At 41.6% G+C, this 17,343-nt stretch overlaps 2 protein-coding genes across 3 annotated transcripts; one reads left to right on the plus strand and one right to left on the minus strand.

The window, feature by feature from the left end:
• Positions 1-1,482: 1,482 nt before the first annotated feature.
• LOC306781970 (c-Myc-binding protein-like) lies at positions 1,483-3,111 on the minus strand. Of its 2 annotated transcripts, none has more exons than XM_079275102.1 (5): positions 2,981-3,111; positions 2,496-2,568; positions 2,325-2,367; positions 2,004-2,133; positions 1,483-1,914 (listed from the first exon to the last, which is right to left on the minus strand). In XM_079275102.1, exons 1-5 carry the CDS (start codon positions 2,993-2,995, stop codon positions 1,873-1,875), a joined length of 303 nt encoding a protein of 100 aa, XP_079131228.1. In that variant the 5' UTR covers positions 2,996-3,111; the 3' UTR covers positions 1,483-1,872. The 2 variants fall into 2 exon arrangements, with proteins under 2 accessions (XP_079131228.1, XP_079131227.1); XM_079275101.1 differs by having other exon boundaries at positions 2,325-2,373.
• Positions 3,112-3,773: 662 nt separating this feature from the next.
• Positions 3,774-14,046, plus strand: rragca (Ras-related GTP binding Ca). The gene is made up of 7 exons (XM_079275407.1): positions 3,774-4,143; positions 7,348-7,551; positions 7,829-8,028; positions 9,962-10,076; positions 11,310-11,452; positions 11,606-11,754; positions 12,297-14,046. The coding sequence occupies exons 1-7, from the start codon at positions 3,958-3,960 to the stop codon at positions 12,440-12,442; spliced, it is 1,143 nt and encodes a 380-aa protein (XP_079131533.1). The 5' UTR covers positions 3,774-3,957; the 3' UTR covers positions 12,443-14,046.
• Positions 14,047-17,343: the final 3,297 nt, after the last annotated feature.

The raw sequence follows: 17,343 nt of genomic DNA on the forward strand, positions 1-17,343 counted from the left end.
GCAGTCTGTCCACGCCGCTGCAAGCTAAACGGCAAGTGCACAGAACTCTGCCCTGGTTTATATGATGCCACAGCTGGAATGGTTTGATTGAGACACAACTGGATATAGCTGACCAGCCAAGGGAACATATCACTGGATGAAGAACTCTACTTTAAATATATATGTTTACATATCTTTGCAAATATGTGACATTGTGCACGTTTGCTTCACAAGCTTCCTCCCAGCTGATGTTTCCCTTTTCCAATTGAGAGGTCATTTGTTGATACTTCCTTTGTTTGGGAATTCATATTTTCATTCGTTTTTCTGTTTTTGTTGTTGTTTTACTGCAAATGTTCTTTCATATTGTGTCATATTATATCTGAAAAGTTTGCTTAAATTGTCACCATGCCTTATTTGCTGTCTGTCTTAAAATCGAATTGATCTATACTGTAGGCTACAAATCGCAGATCTGCAAATCGAAACTTTCACGGCTTCCTTACAGCAACCCATGTCACAGGTGTGTTGACTGGACCGTCATATCTACGTTACGGATTTCACACTAAGCTGCCTCCAATCTGGTGAGTTTGCTCACATTCTGTCAGTGTAAATAACGTGAAAAGCCTAAACACCCCATTGTAGTTCAACTAATGGAACTGACATTTAGAATTGCTTTTGGTTACATCCTACAATAGCAAACATAATACTTTGTATGGTGTTTTATATTGTTATATATTATATATATAAAACTGTTTTTGGAATAAACCTGTATTTTATTGCGACTGACTCCATGTACTGCTACTCAATTAGCATGAAAACTAGATTCAACCAAACAAGACCAGGAAGAAGTGCACGGGGTCAAATATAGATGAGGGATCAGAAGTGGTGTTTTTCATTGTAGTGTGACAAATAAACATTGAATATCATTTCACGATAAGAGTGCATTTTGGCTACAGCACATTCTGTTTTCTCCATTCATATTTAATTCTGTTATTTTGACAAGTCACATGGTTAATACTTTTTAAAATGTTGAACGGCCGACTTGTGACGGGCAAACTGTCTGGCCCGTAGCAATGTGTACATTTGAACCATGAAGTCAAACTAAACAAAAACATCCAGATATTTTTGGAGAAAATAATATTTAGTCTGAAGTAAAATTTCATCTTTGCATGTTTTGGGGGAGATTTAGTCTTCACGAGTCCAGTTTCCCGAGCATATCAATAACCAGATAACATTCACAGCAACAAGAAAGCTATTGGATTACTGTTGATAGTGTTGAATCTAAAATGATTAAATCTGATTAAACCAGATGTGTTCTGGTCCCCAATGTCTCCAAAATATTATCATTCACATACTTGTTTTTGTTCATTTTGCATCAGAGTAGAAAGTAATGAACGTTATAATAAACGTACAAAACCCCATCATATACTAATAAAAGGCCTGACTGATGCATTAGAAATGAGCTCAATCAGTGATACAACAACAGTTACAAGACGAGAAGTGCTTTATTTTATTTTGGGAAATAAAGTACGAGTGTGTCTTTGTCACACACGGTCATGTGGCTCTGGACAGAGGTATGTTTGTTGATAACTATGCCATGAAAAATAAAACATTTTTTTTAAATAGACCCTTCAAAAAATGACATGCCCTATGTCTTAAAATTTAAATTTTTTAAGATCTGACTTTTTCAGCCATATAGACGGGCGATTCCTCAGTAAAGCTAAAGATTAAATAAACAAGGAACAAACTTACATACATACATGTACAGAATAAACCGTAGAAAAGAAGACTTGCAAAAACAGGTGCATAGAAAGTTCTCTGCCTTCACGTAATAGTGTTGCCGTGTCCTGAATGCAAAATAAATCGACATCGATGAAGCCAGAGTGCCGCTGCGGTCTAGTCAGCTGTGGCTCCATCTTCAGGTTCATAGTGCTGCAGCTGCAGAGATGGAGGAGAAAGAGCATCTACGTTTAGGTGTGTTGCCTGAAATGACACATAGCTCACGGTGAGAACCGGACGAAACGTACCCTTGATTTTAGGTCTTTGTTTTCCTCTGCCAGACGTGCACACCTCTGTCTCAAGTCAATCACCTCCTGCTGTAGAGCATCCGCGTCTGCTGAAGTCTGACCACCGGAATTGAGATGCTCCATCACAAATCTGGGAGAGAGTTTGTTAAAGAAGCCACAGCAAGCAGTGGCCTCCATTATTAACTTCTGAACATTTCTCTTTATAGTTTGTTGGGTGCAGGAATGAGTTCAGTCCCGAGAGGCTCAACTCACTACCTACGAGACAAAAGAGACAATTTCTGCAACCACCGGATGGTTCAGCTCATGTGTGTAGAAGGATACTCCAGAGCGTTGTTGGGCTTTTCGGGCTGCTCATACAAAGACACTAGAACTGAAATAAAATAAAAAAAATTGTTGCATAAATAGGGCTGAATATCAAATGTCAAGTGGGTCAAGTATTTGAATCTTTCAAACAATACTTCACCCTTATTAGTAAGACCAACAATGCCTTACCACTGGTCAGACTGTCAACAACACCAGCCTTCTCCAAGTATCTCCTAAACTGTTCCCTTTTGGGGTCTGGAGCCTGCAGGAAGAAAAAAAACATCCATTTTATTACCAACAAAACTGTACTTTAATGTCCTTTAATGTCCTGCTTGTTAGTCCTTTTCAAAGTCAAGAGTAAACGTTATTAACGTCAGACATAAAAACAAAATTGTCAAATTATGACCTCCAGGAGAAAATGTTACACAAAAAGCAGTTTGTAGTTGGTTTATTGACATTATCTTTACTTAAGTGCATCAACAAACATTTACAACACGAGTTGTCACACGTGGTACATCGACTCCCTGATGAGCACCGTGTCACCTGCCGTTAGCTTAGCCACTCTTAGTTTAGCTAAAGGCTAGTTACTAACTAGTAGTTAGTAACGTTAAATAAGAAACTGTTTCGGCTAAACATTAATGTCAGACAAAGCGGACAGTAGCAAACACACTTACTCTATAATGTGCCATAGTGACGGTTGACTTTCCTCTTGTAGTCACTGCTTTTGGGTCCAGCTTAATTCCGCAAAAACCTACTTTTGAAATGCAGGTAAACTCGTTAAGTTTCGTTTATGCAACGGGTCTGATGAGCTAGATGCTGCCTTCAGGTGTGCCTCGTAAAAAAACAGTATCTCACGTAATGATTGACTAGAGTCACTAGAGCAAAAAACCCTCATTGGCAGTTGGTTGGGCGCTGGACTCATTACCTCAGTATTTCTACATATCTCAAAGTCCTGGCTATACTCCTTGAGAGAATAAGCACAGCTCTAACTCAAGTGTGTCCTAATAAATGACATGCTACTGAATCGATAAAACATGATCCCTGAACCTTGAACGTATTATGGCCCTGATTAATTCCGACATTGTAGAAAGACATTGAATGTCTTCCGTTTAGTTGATTTCTGGCGCCATCTGCTGGTCATATGGCAGAACACCAGCGCTGCCCACTTTCTAATCGGCTCATTTTTAGCAACCTTCTTCAAATGCTTACCTTTTTTTTACCACAAATAAAAAATGTTACAATTAAGTGTTAATTTAGCTTCACACCATTTCGTTAAAAGCGTGCATTTGCGTATTAATCGGGTGATAGGTCACAAAACAGGTCTGAGTACTAGTCAGGTGACAGCGACAAACCTCAGTAGAGTGACAGGAGCTTCCGATCAATCATTTGTCGTCTATGAATTCAGTCAGCGAATCACAATCAAGGGGGCGGGAACAAAAGGCTAGTTTTTTTGTTCAAAGGGAGAGGAAATCCGAAATGTGTGGGATCACGCTCGGTGGTTCCAAGTAGCCTTGGCTTTATTGACAAACTCTATTCATTGTGTGACGATAGTTTGTGGCGCACACCGACCGACCGTCCAGTACAAATACGGGTGCGGTGACCGACAAGTAAAGGAGGAGGAGGAGGAGGGAAGAGGAGGAAAAGCGAGAAAATGTCGATCCAGTACGAGGTGGAACAGCTGGCCGACAGCTACGGGGCTGCGGACTCGTTCCCCAAAGACTTCGGTTATGGTGAAGAGGAGGAGGCCGACATCGAGGACAGCCCGGCGCTGTCCGACAGCAAGCCGAGAATCCTGCTCATGGGTCTGAGGAGAAGCGGCAAATCATCCATACAGAAGGTAAACTGGGGGAAGATGTTAAAACTACGACGTTAGCCAAAATAGCTGACGAGTCAGTCTAGCATGTCGTAAGTGACATGTGATAGCTATGAACCAGCGGATAACACATCTAGCTGCACGAGAGAGAGAACTGAAATTCAAAAAAACCTCTAACAACAGCTAATGAGCAGTTAGCCTCCAGTGTTAGCTTCGTGTTGCTACAAGCGGTGAATCATTAACCAGGTGGACAGGTGACGCTGTGGTGCATCTTTCCTGACATATGGACGTCAAAGCACGTGACTGTTTGCTTAACAACTCGTCCAACGTGCCAAATATATCTTAGTCGTGTAGCTCTCACGTGACTGCAACCCGACCACACCTACGCTTCTGCAAGTCACTACACTTTGTTTTAAAATCAGTGCACCAGTAATGGCACCTGCAGGGTGGCCAACATGGTCTTTCAGAGTGTCTTTTTCTCACTGTTTTTAAATCAAAGCTGGATACATGAGTTTAAGGGGCCCCTAAAGACCCACCACCAACCACCCCATGTGCAATGTAGCCCCCATGGGCCTCCAAGTCGAGAGCAACCAGTCATCTCGCTTGGAAAATGTTTTAGCCACCCAGACCCTGATGCAGCTTGTCATGTGATCAATTTACATATTAGATGGAGGCCTAAATATTCGTCGCTCTTATTTCATATAAGGTATATCAGCACCTCTGTTTTTTTCCCCCTATAGCTTCATATATTGGCCTAATATTGTATATGATATGAGCAGCCATGATCGTTTGTTTCAGGTGAGCTGGTCCACCTGAGATGATCCACCTCTGCTATAAATATCTATCTATATCTATAAAAATTCAGAAAATTAGACAAGCAGTCAGTGCCTCCACATCAACCACAGGATATGTGTTGTCCCGATCTCTTAATAACATCCATTCAAATATCATGACACAATTTTATTCAATCGACCGTAGAAGCTTAGAAGACATTATACAACATCTGAAGTCATCCTCCTGCTGCTTGGATATTCTACCAACACACTTTTTCAAAAATATTTCAAACTGCATGACCACTGATCTCTTACATATTGTAAACACATCCCTTCTCTCAGGTGTCTTCCCACAAGCCCTAAAAACTGCAGTTATTAAACCGCTCCTAAAGAAGGTTAGTTTAGACTCCGCAACGATGAAAAATGATAGGCCAATATCAAACCTCCCATTTTTAAGTAAAATAATTGAAAAAGCGGTTTTCCAACAGCTGACCAACTTCTTGACCGTAAATAACTGCTTTGATGTTTTCCAGTCAGGCTTTCGACAGCACCACATCACTGAAACTGCTCTTAAGGTTTTCAACGACATCCACTTAAACATAGACAATGGCAGAAGTTCAGTCTTAGTGTTACTAGATCTCAGTGCTGCATTCGACACGGTCGACCATGCCATACTCCTAGAAAGACTAAAAATCTGGGTGGGACTCTCTGGCACAGCACTTAACTGGTTTGAATCCTACTTGAAGGGCAGAGAATACTTTGTGTCTGTAGCTGATTACACATCAGAGCTGACTAAAATGACATGTGGTGTTCCCCAAGGTTCAATACTGGGGCCTCTTATGTTCAACATCTACATGCTTCCACTTGCTCAGATTATGGAAAACAACAAAGTGTGTTATCATAATTATGCAGACGACACACAAATGTACATAACTATGTCACCAGGGGACTATAATCCCATACAAGGGCTGGGTAACTGCATTGAACAAATCAACAACTGGATGTGCCAGAATTTTCTTCAATTAAACAAAGATAAAACAGAAGTAATTGTTTTTGGTACCAAGGACGAACAATTGAAAATCACCGCTCAGCTTCAGTCACTGATGTTAAAACCCACAAACCAAGCCAGAAATCTAGGTGTAGTTATGGATTCAGACCTCAACCTGAACAGCCATATCAAGACAATTACAAAATCAGCCTACTATCACCTGAAGAATATATCAAGGATTAGAGGATTTATGTCTCAACAGGATTTGGAAAAACTTGTCCATGCATTTATCTTCAGCAGACTGGACTACTGTAACGGTGTGTTTACAGGTCTCTGTAAAAAGTCTGTCAGAAAGCTGCAGCTGATTCAGAACGCTGCAGCTCGAGTCCTCACTAAGACCAGGAGGGTGGATCACATCACTCCAGTTCTAGTGTCTTTGCACTGGCTTCCTGTCCAACAAAGACTTGACTTTAAAATCCTGCTGTTGGTTTACAAAGCACTGAATGGTTTAGGGTTAAAATACATCTCTGATCTGCTGCTACCTTATGAACCATCCCGACCCCTCAGGTCGTCTGGGACCGGTCTACTTTCTGTTCCCAGAGTCAGAACTAAACATGGAGAAGCAGCGTTCAGTTTTTCTGCTCCACATATCTGGAACAAAGTCCCAGAAAGCTGGAGGTCTGCTGAGACCCTCAGCTCATTTAAATCAAGATTGAAGACCTTTCTGTTTGCTGCTGCCTTTAATTGAACCACATTCAATTCATATATTAATCAATTTCCTGCATTTCTGCATTTCACTACTGCATTTTATTTCTTACACTGTTCTTAATTGCTGTTAAATCTCCTTTTCTTTTGCCTTATGTTTTGATGCTTTTAATGGTTTTAAAAGGACTGTACAATATATCGCCTATCAGTCTATCAGCGTTGAGTTGCTCCCCCTGTCATCACTGACTTCCTGCCGTGGTTGAATCAGGAAATAAATACTGCGTTGGATGCGATTTTGCAGTGCGTCAAAAAATCAACTCGACCGGTGTGAACGTAGCATGAGTCTGCAGCGGTGTGCCCTTTCCCCCTCTCGCCCTGCATGTGACGTCCAGATGATGTCTTATTGCCTGAATCATTGTGTAAGACGGGATTCAATACTGTCTGGATGTTCTCTGTAACTTTCTAGGCAAATGAGATGAAAGAATGTCGTCTCAGCCATTTAACACACGTGTTTAACAGTAATTTAACAAACATTGAAAGGAAGCAAAAATATACTGATGGTGAGGAGGTCTATTAAAATGTCTTGGCTGTGATTCATTTGAGCACCGGGGGGTTGTTGTCTTTGCATAGATGACAAGTACATTTTGAAAACAAATTTCACAAGTGTCAAATTCTGAAAACAAAAATGTAAATTCTCTACAAAATCACCAAGAAAAGTCCTCTGTATTTATACTATTTAAACATTGTTGTTTCTGATTCCAGGTGGTGTTCCACAAAATGTCTCCCAATGAGACGTTGTTCCTGGAGAGCACCAACAAGATCTACAAGGACGACATCTCCAGCAGCTCCTTTGTCAACTTCCAGATCTGGGACTTCCCGGGTCAGGTGGACTTCTTCGACCCCACCTTCGACTACGAGATGATCTTCAGAGGAACCGGGGCTCTGATATTTGTCATCGACGCTCAGGTGAGGAACGGGGAAAAAGCAAACATGGTGTTTTTACCTGCTTTTTCAATTAGTTTCGTTAGTCTGTCACACGGTGATATCTGAGGAGACTTGCAGCAGTACGTGTCCTCATACCTGGTCTAAAGCTGCTCACAGTGTACACCTGATGATAAGTGCACGAGTCATCCCTGTAACACTGTTCTAGACTGCGTGTGTTGCTTCTCCCGCTCATATTTACTCACTGAAAAGATGTGCATGTTGCATATTGTGTAATAGTACATCACCGTCTGCCTCACAGGACGATTACGTGGAGGCCCTGGGCAGGCTTCACCTCACCGTGTCTCGGGCCTACCGGGTCAACCCAGAGATCAACTTCGAGGTGTTCATCCACAAAGTGGACGGCCTCTCGGACGATCACAAGATCGAAACCCAGAGGGACATCCACCAGAGAGCCAACGACGACCTGGCCGACGCCAGCTTGGAGAAGCTGCATCTCAGGTGACATTTTTGTTATTTTACTTCCACACCCTGTACGAGGCTGAAGGAGGCGCCGTGTATCCCTGCTGTCTATGCAATCGCATGTCGGTACGGAGTCATTTCAATTCATGGTGCCTCGCACACACTAATACACGCCGTCTCACCTGTTGCCTGTGCATGTTTAGTTTAGCTATCGGTTCTTATTACTGCGTCGCTATAAAGAGCATGCACACAGGCCCTTGTCTCTCTCCTAGTAACACCCGAGTCCCATCAATATAAAACTATGATAAGAACACCTGTACTAGACGATGGCTTAGTCCAATATGAAAATACACCAAAGCTTATCGGCACGTTTGTCACCAGGTTGTCCTATCTGTGTGTTACTGTTCATTTTAAAATAGTGCCTTTTAAAACCACACAGACGCACTGCAACAAAGAGGTACATCTAATAAACACTGTCAGAGTGAAAGGGTTACTCTACTATTTCAACGCATGGATCAACACTGCAGCGTTGTCCTGTGAACGCCACGCATCTCTCCAAAATTTCAAGTTTCAACGCATTTCCATAACTACACACTCATAACGGCCAAATGTGAACACATGCGAGAGCATGAAGGTCTCTTCATGCTTGCAGACTGTTAATTTGTGTCTGCATGTTACAACAGTGCCTATTTAGAACTTCTTCAATACCATTTCTTAAAAGTAATTTCTCTAATGTAGCGCATCCTGTGATGTTTGGTTACGTGTAACTTTAGTTGTTATATTAAACATGTTAATTCAGTATCTGTTTTAAAACACCCCGTTCGTGCTACCACAACACACGTCGGTGTTAACAGCCAGTCAGTCATACCTCCCACTGCATTCAGTTAGTGTGAAGTTTGAAAGTGGAAATAACAGTTTTTAATTAATTTTTTTTTCCACCTCAGTCTCATACAACGTCTCATCGTTATCGGAGGCATAAGACCTGTAGTGTGACCCTGGAGTAGAGTCTTTAATCAAGATGCTTCGGACATTATGTGGAACTAAGTGAAAGGTTATTTTGTGACACACTAGTTGAGGGGAGAAGCTGATTGGCTGGATGGTTCTGTGACTTCAGTAGTGTTACTGTGAGATTCCTCTTTGACCTCCTAATGAAGAAACAACGCTTCACATGCCAGAGCTGTTACGATTCAAGTTACTCAGATCGTGTGTGTGTGTGTGTGTGTGGCTGAAATGATTAACTGATTTAATACTTCATGGCAGTATTGTTCATTGACTGAAGAAGTCATTTAAGTCCTTTTTCATAAACACTGGTAATTATTTAGCTTGTTGAATTTGAGGGATTGTTGAGCATGAACTATGGAACAAAACCAACTCACTGTTTTTATGACAATTTAAAGACAACGATTCAGCCATGAATAGACTGTTGGATGAATCAATAGATTTCTGAATATAATGAGAATAAGTCATTTAAACAAAGCCTAAAAGCCCTCATTAACTGCAGCCTGTGGCCTGACATGCTGTGTAGAAACTGTACGAGCTGGGACGTCCCGGCTGATCTGTCATCTCTGCTCTGCTGTTGTTGTCCGGTCCGTGTTGGCTCACGCTGCACTGTGTTTTTATGTGCGGTGAGATTCGTCGTCCCGGATATAGAGCGACGCTGAGAAGGCTTTCTTAATTTATATTTTTGGCTCTGCGTTGTGGCTCTCCGGTGCTTTCTTCGCTGTAATGCATTGTGAAGTTTAGCTTCTGCCAAATGTATGCAGACCGTTTGGCTGAAGTCGCTGGCTTCCTCAGTCTGACGTCTTTAATTATATCTCGGTAACAAAACTCTGCAAGTCATGTGTCCAGTTTTGCGAACATTTCGACGATCTGTATTTGTACCTGCTATCGTATGTGTTTTTAAGGAAGTGTTCCCTACTAGTAACCACTTATTCACTTCCCTCTTCTTGTTTTTTTTTTTTTTGTCCTTCAGCTTTTACTTGACGAGTATTTACGACCACTCCATCTTTGAGGCCTTCAGCAAAGTGGTGCAGAAGCTCATCCCTCAGCTTCCCACCCTGGAGAACCTCCTCAACATCTTCATCTCGGTAAGTGAACTCGGAGCGGCCAAACACTTTTGTAAATCAGGCTTCTCGTGAAGTTTGTCACCGAGCAGCGTGATTTATGCGCGGCGGCCGGCGTTACCTGAGTCACTGCCAGCTCTGATGCCACTTTATGGGGAGCAGTTCCTCCAAAAGCCCTCGTAGTGGTTTATTGTGATGCTGCACACATTCTCAATGATGCATTTAGAATTGTATTGCAACAAGCACTCCTGCCTCACATGATACAAAATGAGCTGTTCTGGTATCCAGACAAAAATATCTGCTCCAAAAGGGTTAAGTGTGAAGCTCCGTTTAGATGTTACATTTCATAAGTACTGAGAAACACTTCAAAGAGCATTTAATTGAACCCTGCTTTTGGAATGACTTGCAAGATTTAGCTTGATTTTTGTTTGTGCGTTTGTCGTCTGTTCTACTCAGATCCCGTCACGACTGAATGATTAACGTGACATTTAAAACATAAAGTGAAACCCTGTATTTTGAAGATTCACTATCGTGGTATCTGGAATTTAAACGATTGTGCCGGTGTATTTACATTTAAATGTGTGTTGATTAACTCTGGAAAATCATTAATCGATAAAATATGCACCAGACGGGTCCGTTTGTGCCTAATTGAGCAAATAAAATATCAAATGATGGTACTTCATCAAGTTGAGGCAAAATCAATAATAAAATTGTAACCTGAATACTGTACACCCAGAAATATTACAGGCGACCTGCCGCAGTACAACGGAATGAAAGTCTAGAGCGGAAACAATTCATCGATAAGCCGTTAGTCAGAATATTAATCTGCAAAGATTTTTGTTTGTATTGTTCTACTAATTTATTTTTTAATATTCTCTTCAGAAATGCAGAATATTCACCAGATTCTGAGATGTTAATGTTTTCCTCTGTGATTGGAAACGGAGTGTCTTTTAGGTTTTGGATTGACTTGACGAAACTAACTTTATTACGTGAACGTTTGCTTCAGAAAAATGTAATTTTACTATGACCTCACATTTTAATACCAAATAATATTATAATAGTTGTTGCTGTTGTAAGATCTCTTGCCAAATTAGAAAAGTATCAAAGAATTATGTCATCATATCGCCCTCCCCCTCTGTCTAAATACCAAATGTCCAATGTCTTAACCGTATATAATCATTTCCTAACGCCCCTTTCTGGCCTCCTTTTGTCTCCTCCTCCATTTCTCGTCCTCTCTCTCATCTTCATCAATGGCAGAACTCGGGGATAGAGAAGGCCTTTCTGTTTGACGTGGTCAGTAAGATCTACATCGCCACAGACAGCTCTCCCGTAGACATGCAGTCCTACGAACTGTGCTGTGACATGATCGACGTGGTCATTGACGTCTCCTGCATCTACGGGTGAGTGTGATCCAAACTTTAAATGACGTATTAAACACAGAAAAAAGCATTCGCTGCGGATACTTTGATTGTAGCACGATGTCATTTCTGCATTTATTTGCTAAATTAATCCACATTTTCCCCTGAACGTTGTGGCGCTGTTCCCACAATCAGTCTGAAGGAGGACGGCAGCGGTAGTGCCTACGACAAGGAGTCCATGGCCATCATTAAGCTCAACAACACGACTGTGCTGTACCTGAAAGAGGTCACCAAGTTCCTGGCCCTCGTCTGCATCCTGCGAGAAGAAAGCTTCGAGCGCAAAGGTAACACACCTGTGATCAGCTGCTGCTCGTTTGGCTTAATTAGGCTAATGGTGACGTGACTTTGAGTCGAGTTTGTTTGATATTTTCTTCCACGTTAGTCTTTGCAGCGAGAGAGTGTGTGTGTGTGTGTGTGTGTGTGTGTGTGTGTGTGTGTGTGTGTGTGTGTGTCTGCATGTATACATAGGGTATGAAGTACAAACAAGGTCAGACCAGACTACAAACTATTGCTCAACATCTCAAAAGTAACAAAGTTAAATCAAACACCAGTCAGCCTCCACATAGAGTACAAATTGTCAGCCTGAAAACAAAATTTGTGTAATATTTTTGGATGTAACAGAATAACAAATTTATGGGAATTTCTTTTTTAAATAATCAATTGTGCATGTTTTTTTTGTAATAGTCAGCATATAACTTCACATATGACCCCATTCAAAGATTGCAAAACACAAGAACATCAAGACTTCTGACTGACAATGAAAGTCCCAATGCAAGACGTGTGTGTGTGTGTCCTAACAAAGGCTGTGTCTCTGTTGCCGCCTTAGGATTAATAGACTACAATTTCCACTGTTTCCGGAAGGCCATCCATGAAGTATTTGAGGTGGGCGTCTCCACCCAGCGTCCCCAGACGGTGGGCTCGCCCTGCACCAAGGCCGTCGCACTGAACGGCACGCCGCGCAACACCGTGTAAACACTGATGCTAAATTTAAAAAACAAAAAAGAGAGCGAAGGAAAGCTGGAGAAGGGCCAGAGAGCCTGTAGAGGAGAGACTACTAAACCGGGGCTCACGCCAATCCAAATCCCTTCGCCCCAGAGTACTGTGAGACGCTGAGACGGCACTGGAGCACAGCGGGGTCAGTGCTTCTCGAGCTGAGATGGGAGGGAAATTCAAGCATTCGTTTCAGGTGAATGCAAGGGCACCGCGTTGGCTGTGAGGAAGACGAAGAGAGTAAAACTGCACCTGGACAGGAAAAAGGTTTGGGATCTTTCTTTTCGGATTTCCTAAAGCGGTCAAAGGCCGCGATAATAAGCTGCTGGCCCCTCTTAACGAACAATGTGAGGAGGGGAAAACAAACCCTTGTTGGCACCGCTTGCTCATGGACAAACGGTGACGTCAGTTTGCAGGAATCTGTCCCGCGATGAACCCACCCCCGACCACTTCTGTGCTAAAAAAAAGAAAAAAAAAGATGGTGGATGTGAACTGCTGGTCCAGAAATGGCCTTATGTCGATGAAGCTTGTCTGCAGTGCAAGCATTCTCTCAGCACCTCTCGCCTCACACTACCTGAATGCTGCCCAAAACGCGCTTTTTGGTTTCACTCGTGACGGGAAAACAAGGTTTTGTGAGCAGACTGAAAAGGGATTGTGTTGTCCATCTAATGTCTTGTGTGAATGCAGGTATATGTGTGTGTCAATGACAGGTTTAAATTAGATCCCAGGACCTTTACAGAAAGTTTGTCCTCCTTCTCAAGAACAGCAGATTAGCATAATTAAACTTTTCAATCGGTGAATAACTTTTCTGTGTTGTGCTCCACTGAAAATCTAACTTTTGAAATTTGGTAATAGTCTTTAAAAGAAACTGCCAAAATGATTTAATGTCTCAGTCAACAGTGAAACAATGAGAACATGTTGTGATGAAAGCCTCATTTGTTGCCATCTCAGAAAGTATTGGGTTGAGACGCAGGGGTTCACGCTCCACATAGTCTGCCTGAAACATTTTATGATGATGATGATGATTATATGAACCGGTTGAAACATGCATGTCTCTCCCCCCCCCCCCCCCCCCCCCCCGCATTAACCCATGTTGTGTATTTAGTTTGGCTCTGTTCAGCCGGGTCCACCGTAACAAAATGAACCCATTCCAAGCATGCGGCCGTCGGTGTGTTGTCAACCATAACACTGCTCATCGCATTCAAAGGGGAGGAAGTGGCGATGAAGCTAACCAAAACAATTGCGCTCTTAAACGAGGAGGGATAAAGACCAAATTCCATTACTTTAGCCATTTACAGCGACACACAATATGTTCGTGTTTATTTCAGGGGTGAGATGTGGGAACTCTGGCTGCTCATAAAGAACCTGACTCACGAAGCAGCAGTGACGAGTCGTCTTGATCCATTTGTTGAGTAAAATGCCTTTTTTTGGGGGGGGGGGATTTTACTTGTCAAAGTTATTTTGATAAGTCTGACTTTGCTTCTTGAAACAGGCTCGAGATGTTCAACCTAGTCACCATCAGTCAGCAGAAGATAAACTGTGATGGATGATTGATTTCATGTATTGTGATGCTGTAGGCCAATGTGAAATAAATGAAAAATTTAATTTCAGTTTTGTTATTATTGGCACAGTAGTACACAAATTCGCTAACTCTCTTTTAAAAACCTCAAGTAATAAACTGTTGTACTGTTTTATATTACGAGGCAACAGATTCGTTCTCCTTAACGGCCTTTAATCTCATGCAAACACAAGATGGCGCTGTAGGATTACTCTACTGTTCCCCCAAAATGAATTGTTAAACGTTATGGTCCCTTCCACACGCCCACCAACTGTTTTCATGCGTGTTATATTTACAGTTAGCATGCATGCACCGCTGTCATTATACAGCCGTCCGTCAACGCACGACTATAAATGTCAGCAGCTTCTAACGCCACAGGGAGCGGTATACGGAGAGCCCTGCAGTACGACCGGAGCTATAGTCAATTGGTTTATTCAGTAGTGATGTAATATCGGCTGTAGCTCACATACAATTGGTTAAGAAGAGAAGGCCGTGTTTTCTGCATCTGTTCTGTACATTAACAGTCAAACACCTTTTTAACTTTTGCTGAAATGCTTAAAATAGTAAATACAATACCTAATTGTCAAGTTTTCTTGAGTTGGCACTATGAGGAGGGGGGGTAGTGCACATAAAAACAACTCGCTGAATAGCTTCAGCATGCAAGTTATTCACCAGTTAAGTTAAATAAGCCTCACAGCTACTGTCACGAGCCATTATGTGGGGAGTAGGCGAGACAGCTAAACACCACTTCCACACAATTTAGATGCAATAAAACACTGACAGCTTTTTTTATCCACTTCATTAAGCCAGTAATTTCTGATAAAAATCTCCCGCATTAATCCTGGCCATGGTTTCCCCGCGGTTCCTTAAGCTCTCCTCCAACCTTAGCCGCCGTGCTTTGATGCTTACTCAAATGGGCGCTAATTTGAGATAAATTATGCATCCACATGTAGACTTCCCATGCCAAGGAATATAAAGTGCGACACTCTGAAAGATGGTGAATTAAAGCAAAGTGTGATATCTTGACGGCCTAATGGCAGATAGGTTAGACCTGTCAGCCTGATGGTTTAGTTGATCTGTGAGTCGCTTCGTGTTTCGGGGAAAGGGGAGCGGTCGTGTTTATGATGTTCTGAAGGTTATTTGGGCGACTCATCGGCTGTAGAGCCGGTGCACCGGCCCTTTAATGGAGTTACTCTACTGAAATCTTAATTGTGCTTTTAAGGGTAATGAAATAAGACAAAAGTTGTTTCCACTCAGGGAAATTCAGCTGTTACAGCAGCAGAAGTAAAAGAACGGATGCATTTAGTTTAAAATATATATAAATATATATATATAAATATAAAGAATACTAGATGTTCATAATTACAGAGTATTCTGTTTGCAGTAGCAGTAGATTCTACTACATAAAAAGGAAAAAAAATGTCAAATATATACTGCAATATAAAAAGTTACTTAAGTGTATTGCGACAAAAAAAAGTCACTGAAGTTTCAATAAAAAGTGGATCATAATTTCCACTGTGTTTTAAGCGTTACCGGCTTAACAAAACAGTTATTGAACGAGTACCAGTCAAATCTAAATGTGTCTTATAATGCAGATTACAGATGGCAATGTATTTGTAATCCAGACAAACTAATGATAGATTCAAAATATAATTTGCTGGACGCCTGTATCCTGAGCATCTTTTGCCAGAGTGTGCAAGTGTGTTCAATGAAAGCTTTTACTTAATGGCCATGGATGAAATAACATCAGCAACCCTGACTGAATTTAAAGTGATTTAAATAACAAGAACAAATACAACTTCCAACGTGAGTTTGAGTCGAATTCAAATGAGGAAATTGGTGAAAATCATAACAAACTACATGAGCACCTGGATCATCTGATGCCCACTGAATAATTCAGTGACTTAATACTCTCTCTAGGTGGGGCTGTTGTCTGCTGTTTCAGCGGGTTTGTCCCTCACGCTTCCCTCAGCCTTTCTGCTCCACAGTGCAGGCAACATGGAGATCAACACCACACAGAGGGAGGGAGGGAGGGAGGGAGAGAGAGGCTGAGGAAGCAGTGGTGAGAGAGAGAGAGAGAGGGCCGCATGATGTACAACTGTAATTTGGCAACGTAGCAGCTGCTGAAATTGCTTTGCTTTATCAAAGGCAACACTGCTTCACCCCCCCCCCCCCCCCCCCCTGTCCCTAATAAGAAAGCTTAACCAATCATGAAATAAAGCCAGCAGAACATACTCTTGCCTGTGATGTCACGCTCACTTCCGCTCGCCGGGCCCGCCCTTCATCTTAGACGTCTTAGTATCATTACGACAATGATATTGCCATTAGGTTCTTAATAAAATGCAGTCGGCCGCGTGTTATCTCCCATCTTTACATTTTATTAGCCATGCTTATGAGAGACGAGGAGGGAAAATGATGAGACTAAGTGAGACGTCTCAGATAGGTGACGGATGTAATACAGGCTTCATTTGTTACATTGTGAGGTACTGCAGCTTCAGTGAGTGTAATTATGTGGCATGGACATGGCTCTCAGCAGCACGTCTGACAAGTACATGCTGTGGTTTTTTAGCTTCTTCTGCTACTTCTGGACAAAATGAGAAAGTATGAAGTTTCCAGTTGTTAATGCAGGGACATGATGCAACGACAACATACTTTGATTGTAAGTCTGTTGCTGTGATATTTACAACGTAACTTTTTCATATCTAATATGCCCAAGGGTCAAGATATGGGTTGTGAAACTTACAAAATAGTAGATATAACAGTTTCAGCTGTTTTCTTTAAAAGCAGAAGCGTAAATAATGGGACATTATGTGCCACACCTCTTCCAGTTTCTGATTTGATGTTCTTCTGTTTCCATCGGGAATAAGAGGAATTTCCGTGACACATTTATTTTTACTACCCTTCTACTGTTTAAACTTTTTTGTTGCAGATTCATGAAAGTCTGTTAGAGTTGATGGGATTAGTTGATTGGTGGAAAAGTAACCGTAAACTACCAATGAATCATTTAAGTACATTATCAAGGATAAAAGCCACACATTCCTTTGTTCCAGGCCAAACGATTCATCGATTAATTGAGAAAATAATTGTCAGGTTATCGACAATGCAACTGGTAGTTGCAGCTGCAGAGTCTATTTGGTTGATTCATTTGCAGCGTTTAAATAGCTGTGTTGCAAAAAGTTTAAAAGTAGTGGGTTTCAAGGGATATTGAGGTATCAGAAAAATGATTCAATCCCATTATTCAAACAATCTTTCCACATATTGCTGTCCAACTGACACACAAACAAAAAAGCCTTCTGTTGCAATTGAGTCTTATAAGAAACTGAAA

Source organism: Melanostigma gelatinosum (assembly GCF_949748355.1).
Source record: "Melanostigma gelatinosum genome assembly, chromosome: 9".
NCBI lineage: Eukaryota > Metazoa > Chordata > Actinopteri > Perciformes > Zoarcidae > Melanostigma > Melanostigma gelatinosum.

Bases quoted from the DNA above. Each gene is read 5' to 3' on its own strand.
- LOC306781970 (XM_079275101.1), bottom strand. The intron at 2,374-2,495 runs GTAAGGCATTGT...ATTTTATTTCAG, and splicing joins TGTTGACAGTCTGACCAGTG to TTCTAGTGTCTTTGTATGAG. The intron at 1,915-2,003 runs GTACGTTTCGTC...CCATCTCTGCAG, and splicing joins ACAAAGACCTAAAATCAAGG to CTGCAGCACTATGAACCTGA.
- rragca (XM_079275407.1), top strand. From the start codon at position 3,958: ATGTCGATCCAGTACGAGGTGGAACAGCTGGCCGACAGCTACGGGGCT. The intron at 4,144-7,347 runs GTAAACTGGGGG...TTCTGATTCCAG, and splicing joins GCAAATCATCCATACAGAAG to GTGGTGTTCCACAAAATGTC. The intron at 10,077-11,309 runs GTAAGTGAACTC...CATCAATGGCAG, and splicing joins TCCTCAACATCTTCATCTCG to AACTCGGGGATAGAGAAGGC.